This window comes from Amblyomma americanum, chromosome 6 (assembly GCF_052857255.1).
Source record: "Amblyomma americanum isolate KBUSLIRL-KWMA chromosome 6, ASM5285725v1, whole genome shotgun sequence".
Lineage (NCBI taxonomy): Eukaryota > Metazoa > Arthropoda > Arachnida > Ixodida > Ixodidae > Amblyomma > Amblyomma americanum.
In genome coordinates this window covers 66,277,549-66,290,390 of record NC_135502.1, presented here as the reverse complement: position 1 = coordinate 66,290,390, position 12,842 = coordinate 66,277,549, and the positions used below count along the sequence as shown (strand labels likewise).

The window sequence follows — 12,842 nt, the reverse complement described above, 5'->3', positions numbered from 1 at the left end:
GGCACCGAACGAAAGCACACCTCCCCCGTGAACCCGTGATGTGACTTCGTCTCCGCAAGCACGCCGTTGGCTATCTCCACTGCCGCTACACCGCTGCCATAGAGGAAATATTCCTTTGGCCCTGACCATGAGGCACACTCACAAAATTTTAAGAGAGAGAACAGGTTACGGGCGTGTTTCTAAGCTTGAGTGCGCAAAGCACGGAGTCCACTGCACACGTCACGGGTTCGCGTCGCCTGCCGCCTTCGCTTGCATGGAGTCCAGGCTTAACTATTCAGAATTTTTGGTCACTTCATGTTGAAATTAATAAAAGCCTCTATGTACACTTGATGTTGACAGGACTCGATTTATTCGCTCAATTTCAAGATCCAGTTTATTCGAACTAACAGGAGTCTACTGTACTACATTAGTAACAAATACCGCCCCTGAGAAAATAAATCATTGAAGAAACCCAATTATCTTAATTTCAGTCCCCATGAAGCAATATCAAGGGACAGACTTTTATGACATGTGAACATCAAAAAAAAAAAAAAAAGCTTTCATGAATAATGTTTTTGAATTCACAACACAGAGGTTATATACATTTACTTGAGCCCACGGAGCAAGACTATATAGGAGGTGAAACTCCCATCAGCGCGACAGAGTGCAGGTGACCAGATAAAGTCACAATTGTATGCGCCGACGGGGTCGCATGCAGTGGCGGCGCCATACAGCGCCTCGTAGAAGCCGCAGCGGAAAAAAAAAAAAAAAAATGCAGCGCCCGGGCAGGCGGCTCCCACGCGCGCTCAAAGCCGACGACAAGCAGACGACACGGGTGTTTGCTTCAGCGGGCACGCCGTGACGTTGTATTTCAGTAGTTTCTTTCCAGGCCGCCAGCAAGATAGTGGCGCCGTGGGCTTGTGACCTTTTCTGGTCGCTGCAGATAGTGGAGTTTCCACTCCTATATAGTCTTCCTCCGTGCTTGAGCCTAACCTCCCGCAACATGACCTCAAAATGCATTTTGTAAACAGAGTTTCATAACTTGTAATTAGTGTAGTGTGTATGTGCTTTCTTTTACTCTTTTTACTGTCACTGGCCGCCCAGTGTGTGACACTTTTACTTGTGAGCTCATGTGTGACCAGCTTCCACACCATGCATTTTTTTTTAAAGTTGTTTTTGTGAAGACCGCAGGCATTCTCAAGCTATCGTATCGTGCACAGTCTAACATTAACCTTAAAACGGCATCCACCACTTCCTGTGAGGCGGGTGAACAAGCTCAAGTACTATTTCAGCTCCCCCGAAGACACGAATGCGCACACGCTCTAAGCTAAGTGACAAAAGCAACGGCAGACTTAGGGCAGACTTAATGCATATTGCCACACACCTTACGTTTTACTTTTTGCTTCATACAGATTGTTCCCAAGCCGCAACGTACTTGATGACGGCTACAAAATCATCTATAGTTTGCATCCAGCTCATTGTGCAGGTGCACAGCATAGCACCTGCTTGCAGCAGAATCAAAAAGCCTGCCCCGGCCACACAGTGCACAGATATGCTTGCCTGCTGAAGGTGCCTTCGAAATGGGCCTGGGTTCTTGGGAGGTCATTGCTGGGGTTCAGGATGAAGTATGTCTTTTTTGTGTCCACGTGCTGGGTGTACACGTTCTCGGCCACCAGGTGGTAGTGCAGCAGTTGGGCACGTAGGTAGTTGATGGAGGGCACCCTGCTTACGGAGTTCTTGAGCAGGATCGGAGTGCTCTCCCACGGCAGTGCCTGCACTGCCTGCACAGCCACATACATATGCGGAGTGACACAGGTGTCAGGGCGCAAGCCGAGCATGCACACATTTGGCGGGCAAGTACTGCTTCGCTTTCCGATTTTGAAGGGACCTCGAAGACAACTCGGCCCATTTCTTGTTCTTGGTAAAAATCACAGCCACTAACACCTAGGTTACAATGATGGTTTATGGTGTATGGGGGTTTAACGTGCCAAAGCGACTCAGGCTACGAGGGGCGTCGTAGTCAAGGGCTCTGAAAATTTCGACCACCTGGGGTTCTTTAACGTGCACTGACATCGCACAGTAAACGGACCTCTAGAATTTCACCGCCATCGAAATTTGACCATCATGGCCGGGATAGAACCTGCGTCTTTCGGGTTAGCAGCCGAGCACCATAACCACTACGCCACCGCGGTGGCTCAGGTTACAATGGGTGATCAGCAATAGCTGGTTTGTAAAATGAAATGATGGCATCATGCATGACACTATGATCGAGGCCCCTAATTTTCTGTGGCGGAAAATTTCAAATTCTGCGAAATGAGAACAAAGGATCAGCAATATTCATCGAAAATCCTTGTGCACGTTAACGCTTATGCAGCATTGGAATTGACAACAGGCTTCTCGCAGCGACTTTTGAAGCAGAACAAACTGACTTGTAGCAGTAATTCCAGGTTTTGTAGCGGACGTTCCAGCTTGTGTAGCAGAAGAAATTCAGTTTCGCAACAAAATTTTGCCTTTTGCAGCACATAACAAAATGAAGTTGTAGCAAAATTTCGATGTTGCAGCCAGCAAGTTCAGATTTTCACTGTGAGCCGACTAAAATAAAAAATCGAACTCTGTATCCAAATATCATTATTATAGTGTTCTGAAAGGAGTATAGGCACCTAATTTTTATGGCATGTTTCCTTCTCTACAATAATGTAGAGCACACTACTGTGCATGAATCACCATGTGGTATTTGCCTACGACCACTAAATAATTTATAATCAAATTTTTCTGTCACGCCATTTCAGTTTCAACAGCTGAGCGATGGCTGTGATGTCAAAGAGTGTTATATGTCACGGGAGGCATAGAAAAACTCTTTCCTATCCACCTCTTCCTTCCTTGAATGTGCTCGCGCTGCTGAAAATATGATCCAACACCAGCTAGCCTGACATCAGGTGTTATCGAAAAACTGCGATATAAACGCTGCTTCACTATTTTAGATCACTAAGTGCTGAAACCAGCCCTTCTTAAGAGCCAGAATGACGCCGAATGTAGAAGCACCGATTATATTGCAGTTTTTCATGCCTCACGCTACCTATAACTTCTCTTTGACGTCACAGTCATTGTTCAGCTGTTGAAACCGAAACAGCACAAGAAAGAAATTTGATTACAAATTATTTAGTGGTCATGGAAGAATACCACGTGGTAATCCATGTATAATAATGCCTTATGCATCATTATAAAGAAGTAAACATGCACCCAAAAGTTAGGTGTCTATACTGCTTTAAAGAAAACCTATAGTGAGCAAAGCAAAAAAACATTTGCTGAAGGCAGTGTAATTTTTGGTTAGGGTAAGGAATAAGTAGATATATGAAAAAAATAAAACAATCTGCACAAAATGAAAGAATGATATCCTTGAAACTAATGCCTCCAGGTAGTGTTTTTTTGTCTTCCTTTAATAATTCTGAAGCGGTATGAAATTGTGCACTCTTGGCAAAACGCAACGAGACAGCAGCTCACGAAATGAACGAGAAGCGGCAGCTCGGGCTACAATGAGCGCGGTTCCGTTCCTTACAAATTCCCTCGCGATGCCTGCAAATGCTGCTTTCACGGCAAAAAGTTGTGCACTAAGTGCTCGCATATCGGTTCCGCCGTACAGCCCTGCAATGGACTCCTAAACGTTGCCCCTCCAGCAATGAAGAGAGCACTTGAACAGGATGAAGGAAGAGACTGACAACACAGCATTGCTCTTGTGTCAGTCTCCCCAAAATATTATTGTCTTCACGCTGTTTTACCACGCCCTCAACAGGAGAGCACATGCTTGCCTTGTCCAGGATGAGGATGACTGGATGCCGACGTATGTCAAAGTCCAGGCTTGCTTTCGACTGGATGAGATCGCTCAGAACCCCATGTGCAGGGTGAGAGCTGCGGATGCCAAACAGCTGACACAGTGCCACTGACAGCTGGTAGTTGGTCAGGTCTGCTGCTGAGTCAATCACGGCCTGCATAAAATGCTACACTGGAGAGGCTCCATATATTTCACTGCTACATCGCAGAGGCCGCCAGCTTCAGTACAGCCAGAGGTTACACCCAAGATTAGCTTAATCAGTGATAGGAAACGAGTGATTCAAGATGTGCAATTTAAGGGGGGACACTGGTCTTAAAGCTATTTTCATTATTTCTATGCCAATAATAATGAAATTTAACTATATTGCCCAGTTTTTTGTGCTGATTTCAAATATGCCTTTCTTTTTTTTCTAAGCTAGTTATTACCCAAGTTACATCACATTAATTAGTCATTAATTAGAACCTCACTACAATGAAAATGGCTTGGCAAAAATTAATTTTTTAAACATGGCTACATAGCCTAATGAATAGAGAATGCAATGTTCAAGGCAGTTTTTCCATTTTATCCATGTGTGTAATTTAATGAAACTTTGAACATCAACGTTCAAAATGTGCTTGTCAAGCATTCAAAAGTTTGCAAAATCATTAATTTTTGAAGCCTGATAGGGGAATTCTGTCTTGAACATTGCAACCCCTGCACCTTAAGCTTCCTTTAGCAAAAAAAATTACATCTCTATCTGCTCTAGATGCAGAGATATCATTGTCCCAAAACAGCCGGGTGGCAAGAATTTGCAAATTGAGAAAAATGAGAAAAACCCAAATGGGCCACAATTTATTGAATATTCATGATGATATCTGCATATTTATATTTCCTGGGGGCTAATAAGCACCAGGCATGTAGTCTGACTGCTGCTTGTGGGTAGAGTGCCGCTTTTGCAGTGCCCGTTGCACACTTGCAGAAGAGGCCCGTTTGCGCATAGACTCGGTTGTTCGTCGCCTATCCTTCTCAGCCATCCTCTTCCTGTTACTTAGGCCAAGGTTAATGTCCAGCTCGCTGAGTATTTGGGAAGACGCTTGAAGACTGCCTGCATTGAAACGGACAACAGCCTCTGCAACAGCGGCTTGAACCGCAAATAATGATGCATGGCGCTCCTTTGGTGCCAGTGACCATATTAGCGAGTGCAAACTCTCGTTGCTGTTTTGAGTTTTTCCTCGCTGGCAACGCTCCAGCAGCTTTCGGTCTGCCAAGCGCTGATATATTGGCAATAGTGCCTTGCACACATGCAATGGCAAGCTATATCTGTGCTTCGGAGTGGGCTCTCCCTTTGCTGCGGCAGCATTTTGGCGGCACCATGAGCTTGGGCCCATTGGGCACAGGCTGTGATTTGACACATTATCATTTGATGTAACGTGGTGATACGTGGCCATCACTGCCTGCTGCATTGCTTCGACATCTCTGGTGTGAGACTTCAGAGCCCAGCTGTAGTATGCAGTCAACTTGTTCACAAGGTCGCCCGTGAGCTTGCCTTTGCCACTGAGGCTCTCTGTTCCCTCGCCTTTGTGCTTAGCAATCACATTGCGCAGGGCCGTGCCCATGCGCTTTTGCACATGGTTTGTGCAGTCCTCTTTCTGCACTTTTATAAAACCATACACATCAGCCTCCTGCAGTGCCAGAAATGTGCGGCTATCTCCATCACACAAAACTGTCGTGTATCGAAGGCCATGTTTCTCTAATGACCTTTGAAACATGACAAGTGCAGCCTGCACTTCCATCTCGCCAGATTTTTTTTCCGTGTTTTTCTGACACCTGTGGCTGCTCTTCCATGCCTCATACGATGGGTCACTTTCCGTAGGCCCGCGCTTGCACCCCGCACAGAAGTTGCTGAACACAACATAGTCTAGTACAAGTCCAGTGAACAGCTCAATCACTGCGGCCACACCGATGTGCGATGAATGACCCCGGGTCATCCACGAACCGTCGAACGAGACAGCGATATTTCCAGGGTTGTCCAAGTGCAACTCTGTGTAGAGCTCGCGAACGGAACGGGCGCTGTCCATCATCACTTTTTCGGCTGCGCGTGTTGTCGCGGGCGTCAGCTTGTTTTTCATGTAACCTTGCCAGGTTTTACTGTGAAGCCCTCTATGGGAGATATTCATTACTGCAAAGACATCGTTCAGTGCGGTTTGCCGATTTCCCGTACTTTGCATTGCCCGTGCAGCACGAATATTAACAGTAAATGGACTTATTTTTTGGCTTCCTTGAGCGCGCGGCGAACTCCACGCAGATGAAATCTCGCCGCAGTTCACGCACAAGAGAGCGAGCCTCACGGCTAAACCGTATTCACGATCACCTTTAGAAACGTTCACGTTTCCACCACACACCTTGCACTTGACGGCACTCAGCAGTTCGGTGAAAGATTCCAGATTCACAACAGTGAACGCAGTATCGTGTACACTGCCGTTGGCGTCTCGAAGCGGGCGATCGTCGCAGTTGCCGATGAAATCCTGTTTCCTCTGCGTTGCTGAAGTCAAATCGAGAGCTTGTAGCTTTTCTTTAGCTTTCGCTTCAATTTCGAGCAATTCCGAACGCTGTAGCATCCTGGTGTCGCAGCGTATGCGGCCGCTGTGCGTAGCTGTCGCCGAGCTCGTTAGGCTTACTTCGTCGTCCGCTAACGCCGCTTCACCGGCCGCTGGCTCTTGCGCATTATCGGTGCTTTCCGATGATGCAGGACGTGAAGGAAGGTTGTTGACTCGCTTATTTCTTTTCCTCTGACCGAACTTGTGCCGCGAGTGGAATTTAATCGGCGACATCGTTGTTCGTCGGTCTCGCTTCTTTCAACAAAATGGCGCCGGGGACGCGTCTGCCAGCGACCAGCAGCAAGCCTAGCAGACGAAGCATGCGAGAATCCGCCAATGGGAGGGCTCGTTTCAGTCACGTGCTCATATCAGCGAATCGGACCTCGCGCTTTTTTTGTTGTTTGTGCTTCTTTTTCTCCGCGGCCATTCAGGGCATGCAAGCACAAGCGGCGGGAAATTGAAGCGCAGAGAGTCTTCTTTCAAACGAGACCAAGATGGCTGCGATCGGCGCGCTGAGACGAGCGTTCCGCGGAGTAGAAAATGCACCGTTTTTATCGTCTGCTCATGCACAAAATCGGGTGACGCGGTGATTTACATTTCGTAATACGGCAAAAATATTGATTTCTGGGAGACAAAAATTTGTGAAACTGGAGATTAATAGTTGTAGATTCCGAAAATGCCAATTTCGAAAATTCGACTTTATGGTCATTTTTTGGTCCCAAAGACCCGTGTCCCCCCTTAAAAAGAGAATGGAACAACGAATGTTTGTGCTGTTCTGCATAACCCACACCCATCTCCTACCCCCCTTGCTGTGCGGGCGTCAACAGATGTGATCATGGATCTGGTCCGGGGTTATTGCCATCATTGAGAAAAGCATGAATGCATGCAGCTCATACAGTAAACTGTCATTTAGACGAAGCCATAGAAATGAAGAAAAATTTCATAATAAACAGTTTCAAGATAACCAAAGTACCGAAATGTTCAGTGCCGTAACCGCACAGTGTAAAAATTAAAGCCTTCTGCCTAGCTTGATTTTGGCACGCGAACTGAGCACTTTATTCCACCCAAACAAGTCCTTTGCAGCGGTAAGGTTGACGAAGAGCACGTGAACATGTTGCGATGCAACAGTCATGAATATGCAATGAGCAAAATTACTTTATGCACTGCACCTGTTTATTTGAAATGTCCAAACCAGGTCAGGGGCGCCTTCACTGTATTTGCACGGCACTTCTTGCCAGCAGGCAAGTATCTCGCCGGTGTCAATAACAGTGAACCAGCATGTTTCAATTTAAGATTGGTTTCTCAACTGCTGTGAGTGCCCCGTCTATTAGGACACTGCTCAAGCATACTGGAAATACAGTCGAGTCCACTTATAACAAACATGACGGTCACGCAGATTCCATTCTTCATATCCAATATTCGTAGCAAGTGAACTCTCCGTATAACAGCCAAAAATATTATCTGCCAAAAGTGGCGTTCATTTGTTAAAAAAAGTGTTATGCGCGTCTACTTATTCAAAGCAGACCCTGAAGCGGCTTTTCCCAGGGTCTTCAGGGCAGTCGTCCTCTCCTTGCTGAGACCCTTGCTGCCAACAATCAACTTCAGAAGCAGGATATAACTAATTGTGGTTGAAGCGTCCACGGCAGCTCGTGGCAGGTGAGCCACATTAATCAGCTTCCTAGCAGAACAGAAGTGCTCATACTGGGCATTCAGTGGTGTAGTCTGTGCATGCAGCTGTGTGATGTTGTGGTTTGCAGGAACGTAGTCCTCAGCGGAAACATCTTGCCAGCGATGCATCAACTACATGTTGCCACAAATCTACATGCGTCTGATGAAGCATGTTTTTGTGAGCTTCAGTAGAGTCAGTTCTTGGGCTAGTTGGTAATCTTGATTCACGTTCATAGTATTCCAGCGCAACGGCACAGAGCCAAAGAAAAGAAGACGGAAAAGAAGGACGAACACAGCGCTGAGCTTCATCTATCGTTTTTGTGAGCTTCGTCTATCGTTCGTAGGCCCATGCAGCAAAAAAAGTAGCGCAGCGTTCGTGGCAGCTGCACTGCCCGCTGTCTGATGTTGTCTACACGTGGTAAGAGCCAACTCGAAGGCGACACATATCACATGACCAGCATGGCCAGCAAGGCATTCATACTCCCAAATCGCTGCTGTTCGTTGATTCACGACCATGACCTCCGCTTCCAACAATGCCCGTCTTGTGGCCACCGTACTTCTTCCACTTGAGAGGCTTTGCCCAGGTGGCGAGCATACTGGCAATGATTGCCTTTGTAGGCCATTGATGTGAGCTTAGCCAGCGTTTACTGTTTAAAGCCGCCTTTTTATTGCTCTGTTCGGTCGACATGTTCTTTCCAGGAGGGTGTTGCGAGGGTTGAGAGACGCTCTTTGATCTCTACGCTTGCTGGAGGCATGACCTCTTCATTCTCGAGGGAGGAGGAATTTGCGGCGTCTCCTTGTTCGCTATAACCGAGTCGTGCAGCCACAGGTATGGGTTATATCTTAGATGAATTGCCATTGCCCTAATGCACGCTTCGACGGTCGCACTGCACTCGTTCATAATAAGCGAGCGTTTGTTATATCTGCGGCTGTTATAAATGGGCTTGACTGTGTATACAACAGTGTGTCTAGCGCAAGTGCCTGTCCATCAAGGTGTTGAAAATTGCCAGGGGCCTGTTTTTTTCTTTTTTGAGCTCCCTCGTGTGCACCATGAGGAAGCAACAACCAGTAAATCAACAAATGCTTTATCTTCGAGTATCGTGGCAGGTAACAACTAACAAGAGGATACAATTGTCAGTGGTGAGCATACCGCACTCGCACGGAGGTGCCTTTCCTCACAAGGAGGAGCTTCGCCTGGATTGCCTATACATCCTCTACATGGGCAAGGGCAACCGAGTATGCAGTGGTCATCTTCAGGAAGAACTAAAGAATTTAGTGCTACATAAATATTCTAAGCTGGTCAAATGTTTGCTGATGCAGACTTCACACTGCCCTTACCACAGTGCAAAAATCAGGCTGCCCTAGATAAAGTCCACGGCATTCAACTAAGCATTATCACGTTTCTTAATGTGCTTATTTTTTGATAATGTGCAAACAATGAATTACAAGCACAGCCTTCAAAGATGCTTCATAAGAGACATGAAGATATCACTGCCTGGTTGGAGCTGGCACCCCTTGGCATTTACTGATCAATTTTAGATGCACATGCTTTTATACCCAGCCTTCCATGTGTGCCAAGTTCCAACAATTGCATACCTTTGCTCTCAGGGCGCGAGCTTAACACCATTCTTGGCCAACAAACTGTACCTGCAGCCACTACAGAGCAGACTGGTGCCGTAGGGAAAAGTATGCTCAAAATTAGTGCATAATACAAATTGGTCTGCACTCATCCATCAATGGCAAGGTCATATATATTTACATACATGACCATACACATTTGTATGTACATACCGTCACCCTTCCCCATGCAACGACGATAAAACAGGCCCAGACAGTGCTCACAGGAAGGAAAACCTAGCCCTAGTAGCCAAGAGCCCACCTCCAGAAGCCGGCTGCTGCAGCACTCCAACTTGTACTTGGTCGCTCTGGCCAACACCTGGGCTACTGTGTCCTTCAGATCCTTGTACGCACCAGCATCGACGATTTTGCCATGAAAAACCCCTTTCCAGCAGCCCATCCACGTGTTCTCCATGCTGTCCAGCACGTCCTGCCGCACAAAGTTAATGGTCCATGAGTGCATGGCAGAGCAGCCACAACATGCGTGCCTAAAACAATCAAGCAACAACTGCATACATGACACAGTGGACTGTCGTTATTTCATTTAATTTGAACTTGTAGCCTGTTCGAACTGACATTTTGATCCTGTCCTATAAACAGAGGTTGAAGTTTTCAGTTTGAAAAGAAAAAAAAAAAAATTTGCGGAAAAATTCATTTTTTTTTTTCAAATTCAGTGTTAACTGTAAAAGGTCAGTTCAGATGTGCGCCATAGCTTGCTGGCTATTGAATATAAATAGAGGTAGGACTTTTTGGTTTCTATTTTACGAGAATTTGGCAGACTTCAGATTTAAAAGTGACTAACGCTTAAATGGACGTATTCAGAGCTGAGCTTGTAGACGGCATCGCTATTGATATTTGCAAAGAATGGAAATTAAATGAGAGAACAGTCAGACAAAAACTCACGTGCGAATTGACTTCCAAAAGGTGTGTTGAGACATTATCGTTAAATTGTGTTGCCGGGGTGCGCGAGGGGATGCGGCATCATAAAGTCTGCATGTTGACCGCAGGGATAGAGCTGCCGCTGATACAATGCAGTAGCCATAACATATTTCTCCCTAGTACCACATGTACCCAAGTATGTACATGCGTTACAATACGCGTTACAATATGTTAGTGTTGTATGGAATCCACATAAAAAGAACTAAGTCAATCAACTTGAAAGAATCCAGAGGCAAACAGCAAGATTTATCCTTTCTAAATACAGCACACTAGATTCAGTCACAGCCATGTTAACTGAACTGAACACACCAAAGCTATTCCAATGGTGAATGGTTGCTACACTGAAGTTTCTCCACCTGATGTACATAAACTACAATTTAAACACCGAACGCTATATATCTTTTTAAAAGAAGGTCATCATGTCCAGTCAGACACAGTCACCCCGATCAAATCGTGCCTATAATTGCGAGAACAGAATTTTTTTCCCCACATACAATTGAAGCATGGAATTTGTTACCATGACAGATTGTAAAAATAGATTCCACAAACAAATCTGCAAGAGCTGTATTGAATTAGCTTGCTGCGAATGGTAGCTTTTAGGTTTATATAGTACAGTAGAATCTTGGCGATACGAGCCTGGTTGTAATGAATTTTTTGGGATGATGTGAATTCGTAAAATGCCTTGGCCAGAGTGAACTGTGTGCAATGGGCAGAAATTCTGATGTTACAAACAGCCCCCCTACACCACAACGTTGCGAATTATATGAACGCACGAGCCGCGACCAGATCTCGAGCGCAAAGTACCAAGTACTTGCTGCCATACATTGCCGATGCCGGCCAATGTACAGCGGACCCCCCGCAGCTGAAACCCTCTGCTGAAGTAAACCCTGTCAGCTGAAAACAAGTCTGCATAAACTCTGCACATGAATTTTGTTCGTTTTGGATGACACGAATATTTTTCGTGGCCCTGTGAGATTTGTATGATCAAGATTCTACTCTATATCCAATTTCCATTGTCTTGTATTGGAGAAACTGTTCATGTATTAGCACTTTTTTTTTTGCGTGCACCACCTTTTTCCTTTTTTTAAATTTGAAATCTGTGTTATTAATGTGCGTGATGCCGTGCATACTTGTATGTACTGTGTATTGTGTGCAGCTCTCATATTTTCTCCTCTACCCTATTGCGTTTGTGCTTGCAGTGTGTAACGCTGTAACTGTGTACAAAAAAATCCTCCTTGTAACAGCCCCATGGGCCAACAGTATCAATAAATAAATAAAAAAGAAATGTGAGAAATGTGGTTACCTTCATCCGCTGGTCCAAGGAATGTCGCATGGACCACCAGACGGGTGGTTCTGTCATCTTCGTGGTTGCAGTGCTCTCGTCCAAGATGGTGTTGAATTCCTTGAACAGGACTCTGTGAAACTGCAAAAGTACAAGTTCAGGAGAGATTTAGGCATGGTACTTGGGATTTAACATTCCAAAGCAGCACATGGGCTATGAATGATGCTGTATTGGGGGGCTCCATTATTAATTTAGACCACCTGGGGTTCTTTAGCATGCCGGAAGTGCTTCTCAATGCACAGGAAAGGAAGGATAATGCCAAAATGGTTTGTTTATGTGCAAGGGTCACAATAAGGTATATTTTAGCCATGTCACATCAGCAACAGTCTAGTGAAGAACAACAGAATATGGCAAACAAACACTGGCCTAAGATGCACAGACACTCCCAGAACTGAAGTATCAAATGGAAGGAATATTTTTGGTTAAGTTTTGATTTTACCTTAGCACTTACATATAGTCAAACAATCGGTAAAAAGAAAACAAATCTAGAGTACATCATCTTGAAATAAAGACTGGGCTTTTGAGCTTATGAAAGACTGTGGGATTTGTAATCATTGTTTAAAAAAAAAGTAATAAAAAAGTAGCTTGGGTCTCAGCGAGAAAAGTGCAATCTTTGTGAACCACCAACAATGAAAAATCTGCTAGATCCAAAAATATGATTCAGTTCCTTTCAAAACCATAAAGAATGGACTGAGAAACCTATGTTATTGGGCAGTAATAATGATGCAAGGGCTGTTTGTTAGCTCCATCTTTCATTGCTTGGTCTCCCAAAAATTAAATGCTGGCAAGCAACCTCATCGTAGAATTCTATCCTTCACTAAACAGTGAATAGCATTTACCAATTTGCTGCTGCCCACAGCAGTACCAAACCGGTACTTGTAGAATTGGAGAA

At 45.2% G+C, this 12,842-nt stretch overlaps 1 protein-coding gene across 1 annotated transcript in view; it reads right to left on the bottom strand.

Moving 5' to 3' along the window:
- Window positions 1-12,842, bottom strand: part of Sse (extra spindle pole bodies like 1, separase) — a 74,069-nt gene that overhangs the window by 7,556 nt on the left and 53,671 nt on the right. Inside the window, exons 22-25 of the mRNA XM_077627194.1 lie at window positions 11,912-12,031; window positions 9,932-10,099; window positions 3,786-3,962; window positions 1,540-1,760 (exon numbers count right to left, since the gene is read on the bottom strand). Of these exons, the coding sequence (XP_077483320.1) occupies window positions 1,540-1,760; window positions 3,786-3,962; window positions 9,932-10,099; window positions 11,912-12,031 (686 nt within the window). The remainder of the gene's footprint in view (window positions 1-1,539; window positions 1,761-3,785; window positions 3,963-9,931; window positions 10,100-11,911; window positions 12,032-12,842) is intronic.